Source organism: Mustela erminea, chromosome 17 (assembly GCF_009829155.1).
Source record: "Mustela erminea isolate mMusErm1 chromosome 17, mMusErm1.Pri, whole genome shotgun sequence".
NCBI lineage: Eukaryota > Metazoa > Chordata > Mammalia > Carnivora > Mustelidae > Mustela > Mustela erminea.
In genome coordinates this window covers 19260829-19284746 of record NC_045630.1, presented here as the reverse complement: position 1 = coordinate 19284746, position 23918 = coordinate 19260829, and the positions used below count along the sequence as shown (strand labels likewise).

Sequence of the window (23918 nt, the reverse complement as noted above, 5' to 3'; positions counted from 1 at the left end):
GACATGGAAAGGGCAGCCCAGAGAGAGGAAGCAGCTTGGGCCAAAGCAAAGGGGGAGGAAATGCAGACTTAGAGGGAGAGGAATAGGTAGCAGAGTTTGCAGGGCTTTGGGAAGGGACAATCCAGAAAATAAGGCTAGAAAATCCATGGGGGTCAGCTCAAGGAACGTCCTGTGTGACGCACTAAGATGATAAAATAAAAAAATTAAGGAACAACAAGAACAATGGTTTAAATAAAATCTAGCTTAACTACAAAACCACTTGGTTTTCCTAGGAATAATCAGCATGCTAATCAAGTTTTGATTACTCACTGGATGGAGTCATAATATCACTTTCTAGTGATTTGAGGATTTGAGTAAATCAAATTGGTGACACCCTCTGCTCTCCATTACTCATCAGGGAGGTTTCAAGGATTCTTCCTTTACCAGGGCAGCAAGGAAAGGAACCTTAAATCCATTTCTGTGGAGACTAGGACATGCATTAGCTATCATGAGATGCTTCCTATCTTCAGTATCTCCCAGAAGGATGGGAGAAGTCATAATTCACCATCAGAGCTGCCTCCTAATTTTGACAATTGCAAGAAACTGGTCAGCCCTGAGCTTCCTAAGTGTTCATAAAAGTTATCTCAGATTCAGGTGGAGATGCAAGACCATCCTGTCTCAGAAATTTGTTAATTGCTCATTTTGTTACATTTTGTTCAGAACCTGGAAGGGATCCTGACAGAAGAACCAAGCAGCACTGGAAGACTTTGGAGGATGGGAGGTTTATTTAACCCCAGCGGGCTCAGAGGAGACCATTCTCCAAAGATCTGAGCACAAGGAGGGAGGGGAATTTATACCCTTCTACTTCTGCATACTTGGTACTTTTGGCGCATGCGGGAAATAGGGTAGGAAAGAAGAGCCTGCAAGGGCTTTGAGATAGGGACTGGAATTCCCTTGCTGGTTTGGTTGGCCATCTTTTCATTTTTCCCTTATCATGCCCTCCTTTGATGCCTCTTTAAACACCTGGTTTAGAGGGTATCATTATCATCTACTATGGGCTGATAGCCCTGCAAGTCTAGTATCTGCACAGCCGCTAACTTTAGGATGGATTGCTAAGTTCATAGAAAACTTAGTGTTTTCTATGAACTTAGCAATCCATCCTAAAGTTGCTGAATAAGCAACAACAATAACAAGTTTCTGGAGGAAAGTCCAATCAGAAGGGGCAGCAGCATAAAGTCCGACTCCTGAGGTGAGGGCTATCACACCGATGATAGCCAGGGACCATGGCAAACAGATGTCCATCAGTTGGTGGGGTCTCACTGAAGGTGGAGCTGGAGCGGGTGCATAGGTTTGGTTGGGCTTTCCATTGGTGTGATTTGTCCGACTGGTGAGCCTTCTTTACTCCAGAGTGGTGGACCCATTGTTTACCTAAGACCTTGAGGACAGTAGGGGTGGTCAGAACAACAGTGTGGGGCCTTGTCCACTGTGGTTTGAGGGAGTCCTTTTTAAAGCTTCTCGGGAGATGTGCCTGGGAGTTCTTCACAAGGCTTGGAGGGGTTGGGACACTTCTGAGTTTCCAATCTGTTCGAGGTCTCCTCTGAGCCTGCTTATTAGCGGGAGGCGGTGCGGAGTGGCCTGCCATAGAGCCTTTGAGGTGAATTATAGCTATGGAAATCTTTTTTTTTTTTTTTTTTTTTTTTTTAAGATTTTATTTATTTATTTAACAGAGAGAGAAAAAAAGAGAGACAATGAGAGAGGGAACACAAGCAAGGGGATGGGAGATGGAGAAGCAGGCTTCCCACTGAGCAGGGAACCTGATGTGGGACTTGATCCCAGAACCCTGGGATCATGACCTGAGCCAAAGGCAGACACTTAATGACTGAGCCACCCAGGTGCCCCTAGCTATAGAAATCTTTAAAATCCAGCTGACTAGAATAAACAAGACCTCCAACAGCTATGATCTATAGAAGGTACAATGTTCAGGTCCAGGCATAAGAGTAGGTGGGTTTAAAATTTGACAGGTTTTAGGTATTATTTAAGGCATATCTATAAGTGTAGCTTGGTATTTAATAAGTTGGCCTCCATCATCCATTGGTGCCCTTTGGTTTCTAAGACACTCTGGACCTGATGTGAAATCATTACAGTCAGGGACTATTCCACAGTGAGCTTTGAGGCTCCTTTTATCAGGAGGGGAGTTGTATGCTTAACTAAAGCCTTTGTTTGCAATTGTACCTCAACAGAGATGGCTTCTAGGATAAATATGACTGTGAGGGATGAAACAATTAAGAAAGACATCTTTGGGGTAAAGCCTTAATATCCTACCTACAAGGAATCACTGGCAAGTGGGGGAGGACTTATCAAGAGGTTAAGGGCATTCCCAAGTACATTATCCAATCCAATCATAAAATGGGGTCATCCATTATCTCCACAAGTCTATAGTTAACCCTATGGAGTGGGGTATGCTCTGGCTTTCAGGGAATGATTTCATTATCCCAGCCACATAGAATTGGTCAAGGTGATAAGTTGTACAATTTTGGGGGAATCAATCCCATTTGCCAATTGTTTAATCATGAGCTATGGGAGACTGTTATTATCTCTACAGAATAAAAAACAAGAAGATTGTCTAAACGAGCTATTGTGCAACTTCTCTGAAGTTTACCTCAGGTTGTCTAGCTTAGGTAAACAACAAACATTTAAAGACAATCAAATCTAGAATTTAACATCCACAAAAGTTGGTTATTTAAATGTAATTTTTCTCTCTAAAATAACCCTCATTTCCAGAGATAGCCAAATCAGGACTAATTTATTTGAAAAACAAGATCAGTTTTAACGAACTTGGCCTAATTACTTACATAAGCTCAGCAAGAACAGTGAGTGATCATATAAATCTTTTAGATCTGCTTTACTGGAACTTTATAAGGAAACTCTACGTTGAACTTCTAGTAGCCTCTCCAAGCCAGAAGCCAAACCAAGTACTTGCCATCAGACATACCTGCAATACCGGTAGATTTGGGCAGATTCCTCTTCATGAGGTCTCCAAAATATCCAGAGGGTCCCTACACCTGCCAGAAAGTGACATTCTTTACTACTCACTTGGTGAGGCTGCTGGGAACTCTGTAAGCAAGGTACCGGGCCAACATTTCCAACGGGCTTTATGGCTCCAGGTTTTATAAAGCCAACCTTCACTCCTTAAAGCTGTTGGGTCATATCTGAATCTATGCATGTCTTTCTGAAATATGTCATTCCAGTCAAAGCCTTGGTAAAATGACCAATGTTTCCAATGGCGTCCTGTTACAAGGAGAACAGATTCTTATAGAACTTATGCAAATGACTAGGCTTACCATAGAAGAGGGTATACTTACTGAGACCTTTAGAGTTTCAGAGGGTTCAGATAGAGAGAAAAGCTGAATGCTTTAATTTGCTTACAAATGATTATTTTAATCTGTAAATTATTTTAATTCTGTAAGTCATAGAAATCTTAAGTATCTTCAGTCAGGAAGAGTGAACATTAAGAAACCAGCAATGTTTTTCAGACAAGGATCACAGAACTATAATTGTCTTTTTAGTTCATTTAGTCCCATGTTATTAATTCTGGTTCAGTTTGAATGCAGCTTTTACTTAGTTCTGGAAGTTCTTATTCATTTCAGTTCTGATCTTAAAGATACTGAATACCTGCATTGTCCCTAAGAGTCCTTTATATGAACCTCCTTGAAGATGAATTGCAAGACAATAAGGACAATTATAAATGACAAAAACTCAGAAATGGACATGGTTAATGATCTGATAGTTCACTATGATATGACTGACAAAGAAACTCAGTTATTCTGTGATACATTACATTTCAATAGCCTGAACCAGAACATTACATACCGAACAAGCAAGCCTAATTAGTCAACAAGACTTTGTTCACCATCTAAATCTTGGGGATGTTTGTTAAAACCTTAGAAAGTTTTAAAGCACGAGCCTAAATAGGATTAGGGATGTTAAAGACCTGATAAAGGCAAGACACAGAAACTGGTTTTTCTAAGCAGGCAGAGAGAAAACAACTATTTGCATTTTCTTATGAAGAGCGGCCCAACAATTAGAGAATACTTTGCCTTTTTGAACAGAGAGAAAGCAGACTTTCAATCTTATACCAATGTACTCTAAAATCCATTCATTTCAACCTTGGTCCGTCCCGACCACATCTAAAAATTCCGTTCCAAAGTTTTCCCTCCATAAACCTTCTACAACTTTCCTATTCATTCAGATTTTTATCCCAAGTCATTTCTTTCCAAACAACCATCTCATTTAGGACAAAATTACCTTCTTTTACCTTCAACAAAAATGCATTCCCATTCCTTATCTTTCTTACATATCTCCTACTTTTCCACATACAGAGTTGTTTCCCTTATTTCCATTAGTCTTAGTTACAATTAGCAGAATTTTGCACTCTCTAGAAACCTTAATCTCCAGTGAAGACTAAGGAGTAACCAATTGTGAACTATAACACCAGAATTCTTTAAATGGCAAATTTGTGAATCAGTTAAGCACAAAATATGTTTACCATCAGATTTAAATATCCTTGGTTTCTTTGCAGTAAGAAGTCAAAAGCACAAACTTGTGTCCAGTAATTAATGACTTAGCACTTTATCCTATTTGGAAAAGAGCTAGATGTCCAATGTATTCAGTTCCATTTATCATCCAAGCAAAACTTTAAAGTTTTAGGTTACCAAAGACTTTGAAAGCTATCTTAACAATTACCCAAGAAAACTTTGAGACAGTTAACCATGCCTGTAGTCATCTTTTTGTTAACAAATTGCAACAGAGGTAACATGAGGTTATTTGACCTTCAGTAAACCTTGAGAACAAAAGTTTCACGTTTACTGCTGATAACTTAAAAGACACGTCTAGCTTAATTAAACCAAAAAACTTAGTTTAAATACTGAATTATGTTCCACCTGGCTGATTTTCATTATGTTCCTATAGGGTCAATTTTCACCTGAGACACGTGGGGAAATCTGGAGTGGGGGGTGTTAGGTCCAGGGGTTGTTCTTGCTCCTTGACAGTGAAGGGAGGAGCCATGGTGCCTGAGGCACCGAGGATGGTCTAGAAGCCAGTAATGCAGGCTGCACCCAAGGTGGTACAGAACTGGGAGAAGGGGGATGGGGAGGCAGGAAAGACAAAGTGCTGCTAGAGGGCAGGGAAACGGGTTCCGCTTCAGGAGCTCATCAGCTCCAGAGAAGCAGACGCCATATTTTCCCGCCAACAAGGGGGAGAAGGCAGTCCATGTCAGGCCAGACAGTGAATTTCCCAGAAATAAAGGGAGTTTCAGCAGCTGCTTGGGAATATTCCTTAAAGTCCCTGGCTGAAGGATGCCTGGGATCATGACCCGAGTGGAAGGCAGATGCTTAACTGACTGAGCCACCCAGACGTGCCCCCCACCAACATAAGGATGAGAGCTCCTGTTATTTTACATCCTGTTTCTGTCTGGATCAGTTTTCCTGTGGGCTGTCCGAGCTGCTAAATCAGGTTTTCCCCACACATGCCACTGAGAAGCAGCAGGAGCACCGTGTTCCTGCAGCTCAGCTTCAGGCCCTGGGTCAGAGGAGGACGGTCGTCCCCATGCTTCTTGACTGGCTCATCCTTGTCCAGAACTCATCCCTGTGGCTGCTGCCGATGCCCTCGGGCAGGGCCTCCCTGGTAAGCTTTGCTTCCTCACAGCCTTTGTTACAAATATCCTACTTTGGTCCTTCCTATTAGCACAGAATCGGACGTGTGGGGGCAGAGTTTGGGCTACCTGAAGCCAAGAATCGATATACGGGAACTGGGCAGGGTGTCCGGGAGTCCCGACCACGACTGTGTAAATGACCTGGACAGTGGGTAGGGCTCAGGGCACCCTCGGAGGGCCAGTCGACCCCGAAGGTGGCCCATTCCAGTTCACAAAATGAGCTTAATTTTCCAGGAGACGTTTTGACCCCATAGTCTCCTGAGAGACTTCTCAAAACTTTCAAGCATACAGTCTAAGGCCGTAGGTTTGGAAGAGCTTCCACCCATGATGACCAGGGGCTCTCTTGTCCACCCTGTGTGTTCCCTCCCGGTGTCGCTGGCCTGAAGACAGACAAAGGGTGGGTGTCCCTCCAGAGGAGAGACCAGTCAGATGCTCACCTGTCCGCCCTCCTGGAGGACACCTGGGTGCCTCTTAGCCAAAATGAGTCCGTATAAACCCGGACTGGTGCCCGTAGGGCTCGCCATTGACCCCATGAGGTCACCACGGAAACAAGTTAGGGCCCACTCAGACTCCATAAGCTTCTGGGGACACTAAGGGTGCCCACCCGTGAAGCCACAGACTCAGCCCGCCAGACAAGCCAGGTCGAACTGCACATTCACTCCTGCATTCACTCCACATGTTCTTACAGTTCCTCCCCCACCCCGCCCCCCACTCCCGGAGGCCCTGATCTGCGGATTTCCCTTCCTTTTGGAAATTCCTTCCTGACCACCCCCCTTCGGGGCATTGCTGACCTGAGGGATGCTGCGCCCCGGAAGGCCCGACCTGTGAGACTTCTAAGAGGTCTCTGGGAGGTGGTCAGTCTCCCCTTCCACCCTGACGGGTGGGCCTGACTGGGTCCTGGGGTCCCAGGCCTCGCCGGAATCCGACGTGGGGACCAGGTCGTCACCTGCCAGGTCTCCTTTGAGTCCAGTTGGGGACAGCGGGGCGTGGTCGGCCTGAGGCGACCAGGCGGGAGGGAGACTGCCGGAAATCAGGCCGCGCGCCTTCTCCTTTACGACCTCGCTCGCTCGCTGCCCCGCCGATGCCGCAAACGGGTGGCAACAGTGGACCAGCGTGGTTGGGTTTCCCGGGCCGGGAACCACGTGTTAGGGGAAGTGCACTGGGTCCTGACAGAAGAGCCAAGCTGTCTCGGAGACCTGGGAGGATGGGAGGTTTATTTAATACCGGCGGGCTCAGAAGAAGCCGTTCTCCAAAGGTGCTAGCCCCGAGCACTAGCAGGGAGGGGAATTTATACCCTTCTACTTCCATATGGTACTTCTGGTGCACACGGGAAACAGGGTAGGGAAGAGCCGGGAAGGGCTTTGAGACAGGGACTGCAATTCCCTCGCTGGTTTGGTCGGCCACCTTAGACTACAGTTTTCCCCCTTATCAATTTTAGCTGCAGATTAAAAACAAAACAAAACAAAAACCACCTCTATCCAGATAGTCAATGAGGTAATGAGAACGGGAGCAAGGAATTCATCCAGGACTGAAAAGAACCAGCCTCTCCTCCAACGCCCTCATTTAAGGAAGGTGTGGAAGGGGAGGCCCAGGAAGGCGCTTCCACCTGCCGAGGTTGCCCTGAGCCTGGGGCCAGAGACCTGACCGAAAGCCGCCCCAAAGCGGCAGTGGAAGGCAGAGGGCTGCTGGGTGACAGAGCAGAAGCATTTTGGGGAAGTGACCCATGGCAGGCAGTATCTGATGTACTTCCTCTCCCCCACACTCCGCCCCCCCCCCCCCCACCGCCCGCCCTCTCTAGCTCTTTCCTTTTCTCTCTCATGGTAGGGTTGTGCGTCAGTTGCCGAAAGGTGGGGACATTTCCTGAGACTTTGCAACACTGAGACGTTGTTGGACCCCATTCGGAGTGCTGCGCCTGGCAAGTGCCACCCTGGAGCGGGAGACCCCTGCTCACCCTGTCTCTGGGTCCTGGCAGCCTCCCGGGCCCCAGGCTCGTGCCTGACCATGTCCCTGGCCGAGGCCATCAGCCTCTGGAATGAAGGGGTACTGGCAGCCGACAAGAAAGACTGGAAGGGAGCCCTGGATGCCTTCACTGCCGTCCAGGACCCCCACTCCAGGATTTGCTTCAACATCGGGTGCGTGCACACCATCCTGGAAAACATGCCTGAGGCGGAGAAGGTGAGTGGAGGCACCTCTCCAGGGAGCCTCCTCCTTCGTGCCTTTGTCATTAGTGGTTCTCCTCCCAGGCTGCACCTCAGAAACCTCTCGGGAGCTTTCAAAGAACAAAAGCTGACCAAGCCCCATCCCCAGGGGATCCTGATTAAATGGGCTTGGGGAGCAGCCTGACCAGCCCCTGTGTGTTGTTTTTTTTCTTTTCTTTTCTTTTCCTTTCTTTTTTTCTCCTTCCCCCCCAGGTGGTTCTGCTGGGCACTGACTGGCTGGGAACCGTGGGCTGTGGGTTGTGCGCTCCTTTCTTCTCCATCTATTCACTTCAAATCATTCTGGAATTGTTCTTTCACACCTTTATGAAGACTCCCCTAGTTATGCTTTCTTCTACGAACTCATGCTGGCTCCTGGATCCCCATCTTGCTGCTGCACACCTATTAGAAAACCCCTCTTTGGGCTTTCCAGGAATTTCGTATGTGTGAGCTTTGCCTGCCCTAGAGAGCAAGGGGAGACGCTTAAGAAAAATAGGTGTCCTGTCACGTGACAATTCTCATCAGTTATAAGGGGCACTTTTTTAAGGAGAGGCTGGCACGAATCATACCATGTTGATTAATGATGTCTGCAGAGGGCACGCTGTGGGGTGTCTCCTCAACTGTTTTTTCTCTGTCATATTCCCCATTGTGAGGTTGAGCCCTCTCAGTGATCACTGTTTGGGTGGGTCAGGGAAAGCTGGAGAGGGTTTGCAGTGTGGGAGCAGAAGATCTAGGATCGAATCCCACCTCTGCCTATTTCTGGACCTGGGGTTCTGGCAAGTCATGAAGACTTCCTGAGAGGGGCAGACATTTTGAGGATGAAGTGAGGCACCAACTACTAGTAGATGCTGTGTAACTTCACACCACTGTGTAAATGTTAGCTCTTATTCCCCCCGCCTTGACTGCCAGTCTTTGCAAGGGGGTGTGGACAGGTGACTGACTCCCCAGCGTCTTTAGAGACTCAGTTCCTCCCACAACCATCTTGGCCATGGCCATGACCAGCCAGTGAGCAAAGACAGAAGAGAGCAGCCACTTGAAATACAATCCAAGCACACAGTCCACATCAGACCCCAGGGTGGGCAGACGGGAGCAGGCAAGGGTCTCACATCTGGTGGGAAGAGGCCTGTACTCCCCAACTCCCCGCAGAAGCTGAGCGAATAGCACCCAGATTCCAGGGGCTGCTGGAGGCAGAGTGCACACGGTTGGGGAGAGAGTTGGGCCAAGCATGTCCATGTGTCTGGACACAGCTATGCCATCACCTGCCTGCTTGCCCCCTGCCAGATCCCCCTCTCCCGCATGAGATCTGTCCTCACATGCTTCTGCTTCTGGTGCTCAGTCGCTGTGCCTTTCTTTGATTCCCTGGGTCAGGCCCTATCCCAGCATTTTATAATGCATTCTGGTTATTATTTTAATTGCATGATATTTATTTACTTAATCAACATAATACTGTATATAACAGTTTAATTGTTCTCCTGTTTCATTACTTTTATTATTTTAATCCGGTCAATAATCTCAAAAGGCAAAGATTAACATCTCCATCTTATAGAAACACCTGACCTCTAAGTTTCTTGTTACCTTCAAGACATCGACCCTTCTCATACCCTTTTTTGCCTCTCCCTCTGGGCTCATCTCTCCTTCCTCACTGCCTAGCTCCTGGATCAGGTCTGGACCCTTCTTCTTTCCACAGGCCTTCACCAAAAGCATTAACCGAGACAAACACTTGGCGGTGGCGTACTTCCAAAGAGGGATGCTCTATTACCACATGGAGAAGTAAGTGGTCCAGTGTTGCGCAAGCTGGGGAAGTTTGCAGAGAAGCCAGGACATGGTTTTGGCACTGCTAGACTTTGTGTTTGTGAAGTATCCTTCCAGCTTCTGTTGGGAAGTGTGACTGACTGTCTCTGGACAGGTTATGCAATAGGTCAGCGTGAGGCAGAAGCCTTCCCCAGGGAAGGAGGGAGGGAGTGCAGGCCTGCCACCCAGTTAGCAATCAGCAAACTCACAGCGTACAGGGACCTCACGTAACCACCACAGGCCTTCCCTCCAGCCGGTGTGACTCCTCCCTGGCATCCCTGATGCTTGGGCAGCACTGGTTGGTAGTATTTTGACCATCAAGGGAACACCCATGATGGTCTTCTACTAGGAGGCAGTGAGCTGTCACACAGTGAGGATTTGCATGAAACCACATTGAGACCTTCCTTCATTCCTACAGGATGTGTTTTCAAAAGGCTGGTTTAATCCATTCGGTGAAATACCATGTAGCTACCAGAATGAGAATGTAACCTATTAACATTCTATATATAAGGATATACTAATACAGATAAATAAGTGGCATTTATATTATTATGGGAAAAAATTCATAGCAGATGTTAAATTTAAAACACAGATTTCAAAAGAGTATGTGCTTTTTTTTTTTCCCCCCCAAAACAGTATGTGTAACATGTATCCCATTTCTGTTTGACAGAATGGTCTGGAAGGCCATAGGCCAAAACGTTGCCAGCAGTTCTTTCTGGGTGGTGACATTATAGGGATTTCAATTGTCCTTCGTCTAGCCTGTCTGTATTTTCTGTCATGTAATTCCATGTTGACTGTACAGTCATGGAATTATTAATAAAAAACCAAAGAATTAGAAAATGAAAGTTGATCTCAATTCCCACTACTTGCCCCCAGGATACCCCCAAAAGAGACATACAAATAACAAAGGAAAAATATTCTAAGCATTCACTTAAAATGTGTTAGGGGATGGCAAACTTCCCTTTGTAGGAATTGTTTCGTTAGTGGGCACAAGTTCTAGGGAAGGAGAATTTGACTCAGCCCAGGGAAGAACTTTCAAACAGTGAAAATGGTGGTGGGGGCATGGTGTGGGTGGCATGATATGGGTGGCATGGTGTGTGTGTGTGTGTGCGCGTGCGTGTGAGAGAGAGAGAGAGCGAGAGCGCAGGAGCAGCAGGTGAGGTGGGGCTTGATGGGATGGAGGGGAGATGGCAGAGAACATCCGGGGATTGGGGAGCAATGGGACTCTCATCCTGGGCAATCTTGAAAGGCTTGGATCTCAGGGTCTAGTCAGAAACAGTCTGGAAAGTTGCTGTGCTCAGCTGTTGCCAGGGGCAACCACAAGAAGCTCAGAGGACTTGCAAGATGTAGATGCGACCACCTGAAGGGGGAAGGGCAGTGGGAAGACTTCCCTTCCCAGAGGAAACCCACAGACACAGAGGCTATCTAGGGAGAGAAAGCTGGGGACCAAGGGAAGCTATGTACAAGCATTTGCCTTTTGGTGGCGTCCTGCCTCTGTCTCCCTTCTTAGCATGATTCTTCCCCGTTCCCCTTCCTCATCCTTATATTCTCCAGATGGATGGGATTCCCAGGGAGGCCAGAGCACCAACCCTCCAGCTGATCTTAAATCTCAAAAGACAAACTCTAAAGCCATCCTTTAATTAGCTCTAACAGCCTGTACTGAGGGGAGAGAACTGACAAAGAGGGAAGGCTCCCACAAGAAATTTTTACACAAAAATGTCCACGAGCCCCAGAACCTGCAAGGTTCAGATTTTAAGCGAAGCAGACAGATCTTAGATCTAGGAATGAGACCGAGGATTCAGTTAGTCTGTGGTTGATAGTTAAATCTGAGAGAAAAATCTACCGAGGTTCATCTTCAATTCAGCAACGGTCTACTGAGGAAACAATGTAAATGAGGCACTAGACTGGACTCTGAACTGCCTCCTTTTCTTTTGCTCATCTGTTCCCATTGGTGTCTCCACCTCCCAGGCTCTGCTCTTGACCTTTTCCCCTTTTATCCCAACAGCAGTGGTTGGGTTTTGGGGGGGCTTTTTTTTTCATACTCATTTATTTTAGAGAGAGAGAGAGTGAGTACACGTGCAAGAGCACAGGGGAGGGCAAAGGGAGAGAGGATCGCAAGCAGACGCCCCACTCAGTGCAGAGCTCGACTCAGGGCTTGATCCCAGGACCCTAGGATCATGCCCTGAGCCAAAATCAAGAGAAGAGTCGGGGTGGGGGGGGCACCTGGGTGGGTCGGTGGGTTAGGCCTCTGTCGTCAGCTCAGGTCATGATCTCAGGGTCCCGGGATGGAGCCCCACATCGGGCTCTCTGCTCAGCAGAGAGCCTGCTTCCCCCTCTCTCTCTGCCTGCCTCTCTGCCTACTTGTGATCTCTCTCTCTCTCTCTCTGTCAAATAAATAAATAAATAAATCTTTAAAAAAAAAAAGAGAGAGAGAAGAGTTGGACGCTTCACCAGTTGAGCCACCCAAGCACCCCAGAGGTGGTTGTTTAATGACAAAATGTATGGCCTGTCTTTCCAGAAGAGCACACACATCCTTCTATGTACAATATCAGGGGGTTCAGTGTCCCCTAAAAATCCATACGTGAACCCTAAGGGATCTCACCCTCTCCCATAGCATTGACCCTCACCTGTAGTCAACCAGCTGCTAAATCTCTCCCTGGGATCAACCTGTCTCTTCTCCAAACTTGGTCAAGTTGACCTCTCAAGTTCTTCAATACACCCATTTTTCTCCACCAGCACTACCCTGGTTTAGACCCTCATTTTTACCAGGACAACTGAAATCACTTCCAAACTGCTTTTCCAACCCCTAGTCTTATTCCAGAGCGATCATCTTTTAAAACAACAACAACAACAACAAAAAAAAAACACCAAAAAAACAAATGTGGGGCACCTGGTGGCTCAGTTGGTTGAGTGGCTACTTTCAGTTCAGGTCATGATCCCATGACCTAGGATCGAGCCCCGAGTCGGGCTCCCTGCTTGGAGAGGGATCCTTTCCCTATCCTTCTGCCTGCCTCTCTGTCTACTTGGACTCTCTATGTCTCTGTCAAATTAAAAAAAATAAAAATCTTTAAAAAAATAAATGTGATCCGCTTAATAACTTCCAGTGGATCCCAGTCCTACAGGATGAAGTTCCCTGGGCTGCTCCCACGTGGTCCAGCAGCTGCCTACGCTCCCACTTGTCCTCCACCAGTTTGCCCTGGCGTGGCTACCACTCTCTTCTGCGCCTCCTAAAATAGTACCTGTCCAAAAAACAAAACAAAACAAAAAAATAGTATCTTTCCACTCGGTGACAGGGGTTGGCTTGTATATTTGTCTCCTTGACGACTCTCTTTCTTGAGAGATGAAATCTTATTCACTCATATTTCTGTGTCTAATCCAATAATAAATACTTATTGAATTAATTAAACAAAAGGAAGCGAAAGGTTGCTTAAAGAGGTTTCCTTAAAGGAACTTTCAGTTTAAGGAACCTTCAAATTAAAAGCGGAAACAGGTCACAAACGCTAGGAGCTATCATGCAAGGTGGAAAGGGGCAAGTGCTCTGAGAGAGAATTTTGAAATAAGTGCCCTAGGCACATAGGAAGATTACTTCTTAATGAGGGGGCTAGGGATCCCTCTAGATTGCAATGGGGATTGTTTAGGGTGACGATGGGATGTGCGCTTTTCCTCTCAGCTCCCACCCCAGCCCCCGCCCTTCTCGTGTTGCTGTGCGGCCCTCCCGTCGTTATGAAGTTCCACAGGACAAAATTTGGGTGCATTTCTGAGAAGCAGGTGGGGCCTGGGTGTCGACTATGACAGACCCTCACCTGTCTGACCCAACCTTGCCCTTTGAAAGGGGAAAGGAGCTCTACGTGGTGGCGGTTCCAATTCTGGGCCTTAGGAATCTCAGGGCCAGGTTAGGAACAGCAAACCCTGTAGACGGAGCCGGCCCACGGAGGCAACACAGCAGAGCCTCTCCATGGTGTCTTTGCAGTGGGAAAGGGTCTGAGCCCAAGCTCCGCCTTGGAGGGCTCTGACATTTTGACGTCCTCCAACTCGCTAGAACTCTCCAGTGTCCTGGACACAGGTGCGTGAGGGGCAGGATTCTGGACTGCAGGGGACTTTGTGGGACGGGAACAGTCAGGAACGGCGGTGGTTACTGAGAAACCTCTACAGAGAGGACTGCCAAGATGGGGAGTATATACCCTCTTGGGCTCAGAGCTGTGGAAAGCCCCTAGAGGTTGGTGGTGCGCTGGTGAACCCCTACCTGGAGGAATGGGGGCTCTGGGTCCAGAGCAGGGCTGGGGTGGGGGAGTGTCGTTGGTAGGGACAGCGTGGGAGGAAAGTACTCCCACCCGTGCCCCGCAGAACCTGACAGGAGGATGCCAGCATCCTGGCCTTCTTGGGAACACTGTAGGCTCCGAATGGCTGGAGGGTGGCGGGGGCTGGCTGAATGAGACTTCGGAGTCTCACACTGAGCTTATGCAGAGCCTGTACAATGGGGAGCAGAGCTGAGTGTCAAAGCCCGTGCAGCACCAGGTCAACGAGGGGGGGCAGCAGGCGGTCATGCTTTAAATCCGACATTTAGCAGGGGGCCTCCACCCCCGTTTCTCAACACAAAGTGAGCACTCTGAATAATTCCCCAGCACTTTCTCTACCACCTCCCCCGGGGGTGCAGTTCTTTAGAACCCGATGAGAGGGAGAATTCTGAGGACTTTTTTTGGGCTCACTCGTTTCCAGGTAGTCAATGTAACTTCACAGCTCCAATTCTCCTGCTCAGCCAGCTGGCCCAGGGGCAGGTCACATGACAGGGTGAATGCTGACCGCACTCCAAGTGTGTTCCGAGTTCCTTCAGCTGCCTCCCAGGCAGGCTGTGGAACCCGGTGGAAACTGCATCCGCCCGACAAACGGGACACCTGCGTTTCCATCCGCCCCTCCTTCTGGGCTCTGTCCCCAGAGCCAGTCACCCAATCTCCCAGCTTAGAAAGGAGCAACAGGGATGCCTAGTCTCTCCCCCTTCTTGGCAGTGTCTGTAAGAACAGGTCAGTGACCTTTCTTGCTCCTTAAGGAGTGTCCTGCAGGCTCTTAGCACGTTTGACAGTCATCTACCTAAACAACAAGGCTGTGTTAGAGAAAGCCACTCTCCTTCAGATCCCGCCTGTCTTCTTTCACTACTGCTAAAGCCACAGGTGCAGTGTGAGTGACCCCGAAGCAACGGTGACAGCATAGGTAGTTTCTGCCCCAGCTGCCCTGGGCACACGTTCCTTAGGACGGTTGGGTCGGCCTGTTGAGATCATGCTTCCACCGGCTGAGACGGTGGAGTTTATCTCCAGATAACACCTAATTCACTGTAGAGTGTTATGCATGTAATAGATGATTGGCATATGAATGTCATTGCCAGAATTTTAGAGCTATGCTAATAACAATAATAATAATAATAAAAGTAAATTACTGTGTGTGCTAAGCATTCCCAGAGTTGCTCAGGGCTAATAATAGAGTCTACATGGGGTGCCTGGGTGGCTCAGTGGATTAAAGCCTCTGCCTTTGGCTCAGGTCATGATCCCAGGGTCCTTCGATCAAGCCCTGCATCGGGCTCTCTGCTTGGTGGGGAGCCTGCTTCCTCCTCTCTCTCCTCCTCTCTCTCTGCCTGCCTCTCTGCCTACTTGTGATCTCCCTGTCAAATTAATTAATTAATTAAATCTTAAAAAACAAACAAACAAACAAAGTCTATGGCTGCCCAGGCCCCTGGGGACAAACTGCCCAGGTCCTGAGCTCCTGGGTGCTTCATCATTGTTCCTACAGCCCTGGGAGGCACATGTGACCATTTACTCTCTAACTGTAAAGATGAGGAAACAGACTCAGACAAATTCAGTAACTTCCTCTCTGTCACCAGATTGTATGTGGCAAAGCTAGGACTCAGGTCCAAGGGGTTTTGGATCTGGGACCACATACTAGCAACGGCCTCCTATTACAGGCTCCTCAAATGCAATACACTCCTTTTACGGGATACACTCATGTTACTGACATGGAACCTGAGGCCAGGAATGTGCTCTGCCAGGGTCTCCCGGATAAGAGCAGAGTTGGTGGATCTGGTCCCCTTCTCTCAGCACCCGTCCCAAGGTGCAGGCACGCATCACCAGCCCGTGTCCGAATTTCAGGCACCTTTGTTTCCGTTGCCCAGGTGGAACCATGACTGGGCAGCGACCTTTGTTCCTGCAGGGCCAGTGAGTTGAGGAGGTAGGGGCAGCTTGATTTTCACGTCTCCTACCCCCTGCAGCCTGATTGCAGCTCCCTCTTCCCAGGGACTCTGCAGAAGTCAAGGGCAGGCCTGGGAGACCTAGTCCAGGTCCTGCCCACATCCCGGTGGGCATTACTGATGTGGTCAGCCCCACTGTCTGTCACAAAGCCAGTGACAGCAGCCCTGTACACCTTGAGCCAGCCAGCACAATGGCAATCCAACAAAGCAAACGGCCAGTGCCAAGAGTAGGGTTGGAAACGCCATCTGGCTTAATTGGTGGTTTCTTTCTTCTGTTTTCCAAAGGGTGTGGAGAGGGAGGAGGCTAAGAAAGCCATGAAACCAAAAGCTGAGTTGGACTCAAAAGAATTGGGAGGAGAAGGCTCTGGGAAGGAGAGCAATGTCGTTGGCTCTGGAGAGTCTCTGAGCCGAGCCAGGTCAAGCTAGCCTGGCCTGGCGTTGAGGGGTGGGGTGGGGGGGTGGAGCAGGGGTTGGGGGTGTTATGAGGAGTGAGCAGGGCTCCAGATCGCTGCATGGGGCCTTGGGGCCAGCAGGTGCTGGCGCTGCTGGGAGAGGACGAGGGCTCTGCTGGGAAGTGAAGTCAGAAAGGTAGGAGTTGGATCCTGTGAACAGAGAAGAAAGTACCCATGATGGCCTGAATCTGGGGGGATCCCCAGGGGTGCTGGGATGCACACTGTCCCGGGATGCCACTCACACGAAGTACTGTGGAATACTGGGGCTCAGCCTTGGCAAAGAGCTAAAGCAGGACAAAAGGGATTGGAAAGTCTTCTTGCCCCAGTGAGACAGGCCGGGGAAGGGAAGCCAGTGCGTGTTCTACCCGCATTTGCTCCTCTCTGCCCTGGGCTGTGGTCTCATCTCCCTCTGTCCCGCAGATATGACGCAGCTATTAAAGACCTTAAAGAGGCCTTGACTCAGCTTCGAGGGAACCAGCTGATAGACTACAAGATTCTGGGGCTCCAGTTCAAGCTGTTTGCCTGTGAGGTAAGTAGGAAGGGCCCAACCCGGGCAGGAGCACACAAAGGCTGAGGGAACAGCAGACAGTTTGGATGCCCAGCGATCTGCTGAAACCTCTGGGAGCTTGGAGAAGGCTTCTGGGCCTCAGGACTCAGAGTTCCCCTTAAGAAAAGGCTCAGATCAATAACTACAGGCTCACCCCGGAGTCTCCAGTTACTGAGGGCATGCAATATATTAACATAAGGCTCAAAGTACCCTTCGGAAAGGAGCTTGCTGGGTTCTCTGAAGGGATGGGGCCCGCCTGTGCTGGCCTATGAAAGTATTCATAACAATTTGCATAACAATTTGCATAATTCCAGCTGACAAGCTATTTGCTCAGCATTATACCAACACATCCAAAATCATGGGTTCACTATCCGTGCCATAACCCTCCTGAGCTCCTGAGTTCCAGACCACGCTCTTTGCTATTCATGGCTCTGGCTTTGTGTGCTTGGTTGATCCCCAGAGAAAGAGCAAGGATAATTTGGCACAAATCTGTCCTCCCCAGCTCACAGAACAAATCAAAGTACACATTTAGGGAAGGTTTCCATAGAAGGATAACTGACTTTCTCTATTACCAAAAGGGAGAGACATGACCAGCTCTGACTTCACAGGCTCGCATGCTTTTTCCAACCAACCCCCCCATCCCCCCTCCTAAATTCCAAATATACACCACTAGCTTGAAAAACGAAAAGGCCTGCAAATATCATAGATCTTTATTTAGAAGAATCGCTGATAAAAAAAAAAAAAAAATCCCCTTGCTTTAGTTTCTCAGGCAGGAGAAAGCCAAGCGTTCCCAGGGTTGCTCAGGGCTAATAATAGAGTCCACAGCTGCCCAGGCCCCTGGGGACAAGTGCCCCCATCCAGCCCGGCGGTGGCGAGCTTGCCACTCACTTCACTTCTCACCGGCCAGAGAAATGGGGCTTTGGGAATTTCAGGAAATTGGTTGGCATTTGGCCAACCTTCTAGAGAGAGGTTTCTTGACCGTGCCACCACTACTGATTTGCTGGACCAGATAAATTTTTATTGTAGGGGACTGTTCTGTGCACCCATCAGATGCCTCTAGCCCCTCCCCTACCCCTCCACACGACAACCTAAAATATCTTCAGACATTGCCAGTCGCCCCCACCCCCTCAGTGAGAACCACTTATGCAGACTAAAGGGTTGGGGGACTGATTAGCTATAGAAAAAGGATCATAAAATGGGGGCATCCAGGCAGAATCCCATGGGAGAAATGCTCCCCTGGTGTTCGAGTTGAACTGACCTGGGGTCAGGAAATACTGGTTTTATAGTCCTTTCTGCAAGTGAACCTGGAGTTTCCATGGTCTCCCCATGAGACCCTCAGTCATTTTCGTACATATAATGCCACCCCTCTCTTCTCGCCACGGTCTGACCCTCATTTCTGAGAAATCACAGCGTCCTTTTTGAAGACCTTTAGGCTTTTCTAGTCATGGAGTCACAAAAGCCTGTTGTGGGAGAAGGTCTTAAGAGAAGGGAGCAGAGAACCCAATAGGAATGTTTAAGGACCTGAGTTCTCCTTCCTGTACTCATGGCCAGGCTGGGCCGCACCAGTCAAACATGCCCGCAGAGGACGACAGCTCACTGAGGCCCAGAAACAGCCTGGGAAGGAAATGCAGACCTCTAGTTCCGGGCTTGCTCCCGGTGCCATCACCCAGCAACACCACCAACTCACTCTGCGTAGACGTAGTCCCACCACATGTCTGTACTTGCCTTGATAAACTGTTCATTTTGTCTGGCTGGGGCCCTGAACCAAATTGTTGATGTTGGTGGCAGACTGTCAGAACAGAGGAGAAGTGCATCGGCGATCCGTTGTTGAATACCAGATTACTCTGAGATGCAGTCGCTTAAAACAATACCATTTATATCTCACATTTTCTTGGGTCAGAAATCCAAAAGTGGCTTAGTTGGGGAATTCTGGCTCACAGGCTCTCAAGGGCTGGCCATCAAGATGTCAACCAGGGCTGCCATCCTCTGAAAGCTTGACTGGGGCCGGGGGAGGGTCTACTTCTACGATGATTTACGGGTCTGGCAAGGTAGTGTTACTTGTTGGCAGGAGGCCTCCATTCTTTGCCACCTGAAGTTCTCTGTAACACTGTCTGAGTCTTGTCAGGACATGGCAGCTGGCTTCCCCAGAGAGTGTAATGATCCAAGAGAAAGTAATATCGAAGACCAAAGTCTTTCATAACTCAGCCTCAAATGCCGCACCCCCTCATTTCCATAATATCCTATTGGCTGTCCACGTCAGCTCCATTGGATGTGGGAGGGAACAGGAGGGTGAGGACCAAGAAGTGAGAATCTTTGGGAGTGATCTTGGAAGCTGGCTACCACAATGGCAAAGACTTTGGAATCAGGCAGATGGAGATCTAATCCTGGGCAAATGCTTAGCCGTTGTGTGATCCTAGGTGAGTGACGTGTCAATTTTGAGCCTTAGGTTCCTCACCATCTGTAAAGAAGGGCTGAGTGCTTACCTCATACACACTCATTAATAGCCCCATGGATTTTATTTTATTTTTTTTAAAATATTTTATTATTTGACAGAGAGAGATCACAGGTAGGCAGAGAGGCGAGCGGAGAGAGAGAGAGAGAGAAGAGGAAACAGGCTCCCCGCCGAGCAGAGAGCCCGATGCGGGACTCGATCCCAGGACCCTGAGATCATGACCTGAGCTGAAGGCAGAGGCTCAACCCACTGAGCCACCCAGGTGTCCCACCCCATTGTTTTTATAATGCCAGGCAGCTCCACAGACAAGGTGGCAGCTCCCAGAAGCTCACGGTCACGTGTAATGTGAGATCGTAAGGTCAGGACAAGAGAATTGCAGTGGAAACACTATGCAAGCAAAGAAGCAACGCCTCTGCTCACCTGGTGGGATTAGAGATCAGGCAGATAAAGTGGCCTGTATTGGGCGGTCTGTGGGCGGCCTCGGTGAGGACGAGGATGAGGATGACAAGGAGAACGGCAGCGACACCGCCTCCAAAGGCAGCACTGATTTCCAGGAGAGCACCATCCTTCGTAATTTTAGCCTTTTGATTATAAACAGCAGGTGTCCCCAGATGGCATCGGTCTGCAAAACTCAGCCCTGTCACCTTCCCCAAAACCACACAGGCAACTCTAGCGGGACAAAAGCCCTTCTCTGCTCAGCCGCCCTGCAAGGCCCAACATGGTACAGCAAACAACAGTCATGGTAGTAGTAAATACATGTTGAATACGCATCCTGTGTCAGCAACCCCAACTTGGTGCTTGATACGAATTATTTTATTTGTTTCTCAGAACAATCTGGAAGCAGGCAATGTTACTGCCACAATTTGAGAGTGAAGCTGAGGCCACCTATTAGACATAGGCCTGGGGCCCCTGTGCCTTCACCTGTCCCCTGCAAGTCCTCCGTGGGGGAGAGAAGGCCAACCCCTCCCTTCCCCACTAGGCCTCAGTTGACCAGCTCTATCTCTTCTCTGGGGCTCCAGAGAACCAGCCCCACCAACCCGGGGCAGCAGGCTGAGACTCCTGGTTACACCTGAGAAAACCTCGCAGCAGCTCCTGGCTGTCTAGCTCATGGTCCGCTCAGGGTGCTGGGGCGCTGGGGGACTCCACTGCACTCTCGTGAGAAAGAAGGAAAGTTAGCCCTCTTTGTTAGCTGTCCGCCTGATCCTATTCCGCTCTCTGTTGCTTCCCGTCTTTGCTCGAGAATCTTCTCACTCCACTTAGTCGTTTTTTATCTTGCCGATGCATCCAAAAGATTATTGGATTCTCTGTGTAAGTTGTAAGGCGTAGTGATAGATCGGATGCTCGTGGTCCTACCACCCAACCCGAGACCTGGGAAATCATGATTCTCCGAGAACGTGCTATTCCTCCATGTCCCCAGGGAAGCGCTGGTCTGGGTTTGTGCCGAGTCTCTTTCTGGCTTCACTGCCCTTCTGCCCGCAGAGTTTCCTCCTACCCTGAAACCATACCACAGTCCTATTGCTCATTACCATGCCCCAGGCGGAGTTCTGCAGCTGCTGGTACAGGATGATACGTCTGGAGCCCTCTCTGTCCCCACTCTTCACCTGTCCAGTCTTCTGGCCTGGGCTCGGTGGCACCAACACAAGAGTTTTTGTCCCCTCCTGATCTGTTAGGTTGTTGAAAGAATAACGCACTTAGTGTTGGATTTATGCACCATATGACGTTTTCTTCACACCGTCCTTGTGCTGGACATCAGCTGGTAGCATGATTGACGGTGCTGTACTGGAGATAACCCCGGGAAAGCTGAGGAAGGGAGGGATGTCAGCCGGCAACATTCCAGCAGCAGACAGGCCAGCTCTTCCCTGCTGCCTCGATCTGGAGCCGCCTCAAGTTCTGTGTTGTGGCCTGTGCTTTTCTAGGTGTTATATAATGTTGCTCTCATGCACGCCAAGAAGGAGGAGTGGAAGCAGGCAGAAGAACATTTAGCTTTGGCGACGAGCATGAAGTCTGAGCAGAGGCATACTAAAATCGACAAAGCCATGGAATGTGTGTGGGTAAGCGTACTGATGACACGGGGTGGCTGGAGGGTTCTCACTGGAGTTCTCTCTGCTTCGGTGGACGCGCGGGTTGAGAAGTCGTGGACGTGGTGCTTGTACCCTCTCTGAGCTCTGGGTAACACTGATCCCAGGGTGGGGTCCCATGTTTTGGATCGTGAATCTGGCAGTGTTAAGTCCAGGAGGCTGTGTGGTAGCGCTGGGTTGGGGGGAACAAGGAACACAAGGCTGGATCCCAGCACAGGGGCAGAGGCCGTGCCTGCTTGCCCACCCCTGAGTCCTCGCTGGCAGCCCCAGGATGGTCATGTCATGGGCCTTGCGTGGACCCTGGCCACCTCGTGGTTGCAATGCCACCTGTGTTGAGTCTGTGGAGTGGGGAAGGGGCAGCCCCCCCTCCTTCCTTCCCCAGGGCATAACACGGACAAATGTCCATACAGCCTCTCAGGGCAAAGCGATATTGAAACCAACTGTTCTCACCTTTGACATTCAGAAATTATCACAAAGGCAGGCTTTACACATGTAGAAAAACTGCTTTTGTGAGGTTATCTTGGTGAACCTTTGCATCCATTGAGTGAGGGAGGCAGGGCAAGCATCATGAACCCCGTATTGCAGGTGAGAAAACACTGTGCTCTCTGTGTTCTAGAAACAGAAGCTGTATGAGCCCGTGGTGATCCCTGTGGGCAGGCTGTTTCGACCCAATGAGAGGCAAGTGGCTCAGCTGGCCAAGAAGGATTACCTAGGCAAGGCGACAGTAAGTGACTCCCTCAGCTTCCTTGGAGGCTCCTATGGTGTGCGCCCTGTGAGGACCAGGGTGGGGACAGACTCCGGGGAGGAGGGCACCCCCCCCCCATGATGCTTCCCTGGGACGGCAGCCAGAGACTGTTGGCAGCGTGGGGCTCTCGCTGAAAGGTGGGCAAACGCTTCTAGCTTATCGTTTCTGGCTCCTCTCATTCCTCCCTTCCTGCCTGACCCTGGGGGAGAGCCTCAGGGAGCCACGGGGTTAGTCATCTTAGTCACTGGTAGCTGAGTCTGGGGGACTGAGCCAGGGAGGAGAACGGGGAGAAAGTGCGGCTACAGTCACCTCAGCAAATGGAGAGAAATCATGTGAGAGAAACGGACAAGCTCAGCATTCTCCTGGCTTCATGCTCTTCCTAGTCCCGCTTCCGCAGCCCTCTGAGGAGACGCCTTTATAAACTGGACTCCTTTAAATCCAGGTCTTAAATCCTCCCAGAGGTGATTCAGAGTGAGCCTGCGGCCCCTTGCCATAACTGCACTTGACTTTGACATATCCTTAGAGCTAATGGGTTCCTACTGCCTGGGCAGCTGGTTCTCTCAGAGCTGCAGAGTTCAGGAGCGCCTGGGTCAGTGGAAACACCCCAAGGCCTGTCAGTGGATGAGTGGATAAATGTGTGATGCAGCAGAATGGCCATAAGAAGCAGTGAAGTACGGGGCACCAGGGTGGCTCAGTCTGTTAAACATCCAACTCTTGATTTCAGCTCAGGTTCTGATCTCGGGGCTGTAGGGTCGAGCCCCGTGCCGGGGCATGTACTGGGCATGAAGTTGGAGCCTGCTAAGGATTCTCTCTCTCTCCCTCTCCCCCTCTGCCCCTCCCCCCATCTGTCCCCTTCTCTTAAAAAAAAAACAAAAAACAAAAAGGAATAAAGCGTTGATACAAGTAACAGCATGGGTAAACCTTGAAGACGTCATGCTAGGTGAAAGAAGCCAGACATGAAAGCCACATGCTACATAATCCCTTTCACATGAACTATCTAGAATGGGTAAATGCACACAAATAGAAAGCAAATTGGTGAACGCCGGGTGCTGGGAGGAGAGGGTGTGGCGTGTCTTTTTGGGGCTGAGGAAAACGTCTTGGAACTAGATAGAGGCAGTGGCTGCACAGGATTGTGAACGTCCTCGATGTTACTGCGTTGTTCACTTTAAAATGGTTAATTTTATATTATGTGAATTCCACCTCAATTTAAAAAAAGGACAGAAAGAGAGAGCGAAGAGAGCCTGCTGGGTTAGCAGGCCTGGGCAGGTACTAGTTTCTTCAGTTGCTGGAGCTTGTAACCCAGAGGGTCAGCAATCCATGCCTTAGCCCCTGTCTGCCTCTGGGAGCGGGCTCGCGGGAGCACGGAGAGAAAGGAGGGAATCGTGGGGAAAGCCAGGCAGCGTGGGAGATCTGTGCTTCGGAGCCTCACGCGCTCCTCTCTCCGTTTCAGGTGGTGGCGTCTGTGGTGGATCAAGACAGTTTCTCGGGGTTTGCCCCTCTGCAGCCACAGGTGAGGCCGTCCCGTCTTCCTCCCCGGACCCAGGTCTCCAGAGCTCTCTGGAAACAGCCAGCTGGGGCAGTGTTTGTGCCGAGCTGCCTCATTAGAGGGCTCCATAAGCTGACCTCTTGGTGTTGCCGGCGGTGTCTGCTGGCCATTGTGGGTCACAGGTTCCACGACTCTTGGGAGAATAAGGCAGTTTTAGGCTTAGCCTCAAGTTCCCAGAAACCAACCCCCCC

General features: G+C 49.5%; 1 protein-coding gene and 1 long non-coding RNA gene across 2 annotated transcripts in view; one reads left to right on the top strand and one right to left on the bottom strand.

Moving 5' to 3' along the window:
* Window positions 1-740: 740 nt before the first annotated feature.
* LOC116576586 lies at window positions 741-7338 on the bottom strand. Its single transcript, XR_004280213.1, has 3 exons — window positions 6481-7338; window positions 2972-3041; window positions 741-1414 (listed from the first exon to the last, which is right to left on the bottom strand). It is a non-coding gene; the product is annotated as an uncharacterized LOC116576586 (long non-coding RNA).
* Window positions 7339-7484: 146 nt separating this feature from the next.
* NCF2 (neutrophil cytosolic factor 2) overlaps window positions 7485-23918 on the top strand; it is a 30415-nt gene continuing 13981 nt past the window's right edge. Inside the window, exons 1-6 of the mRNA XM_032318370.1 lie at window positions 7485-7864; window positions 9572-9654; window positions 16780-16888; window positions 21275-21409; window positions 22053-22160; window positions 23632-23691. Coding sequence (XP_032174261.1) covers window positions 7691-7864; window positions 9572-9654; window positions 16780-16888; window positions 21275-21409; window positions 22053-22160; window positions 23632-23691 — 669 coding nt within the window. The 5' untranslated portion in view covers window positions 7485-7690. The remainder of the gene's footprint in view (window positions 7865-9571; window positions 9655-16779; window positions 16889-21274; window positions 21410-22052; window positions 22161-23631; window positions 23692-23918) is intronic.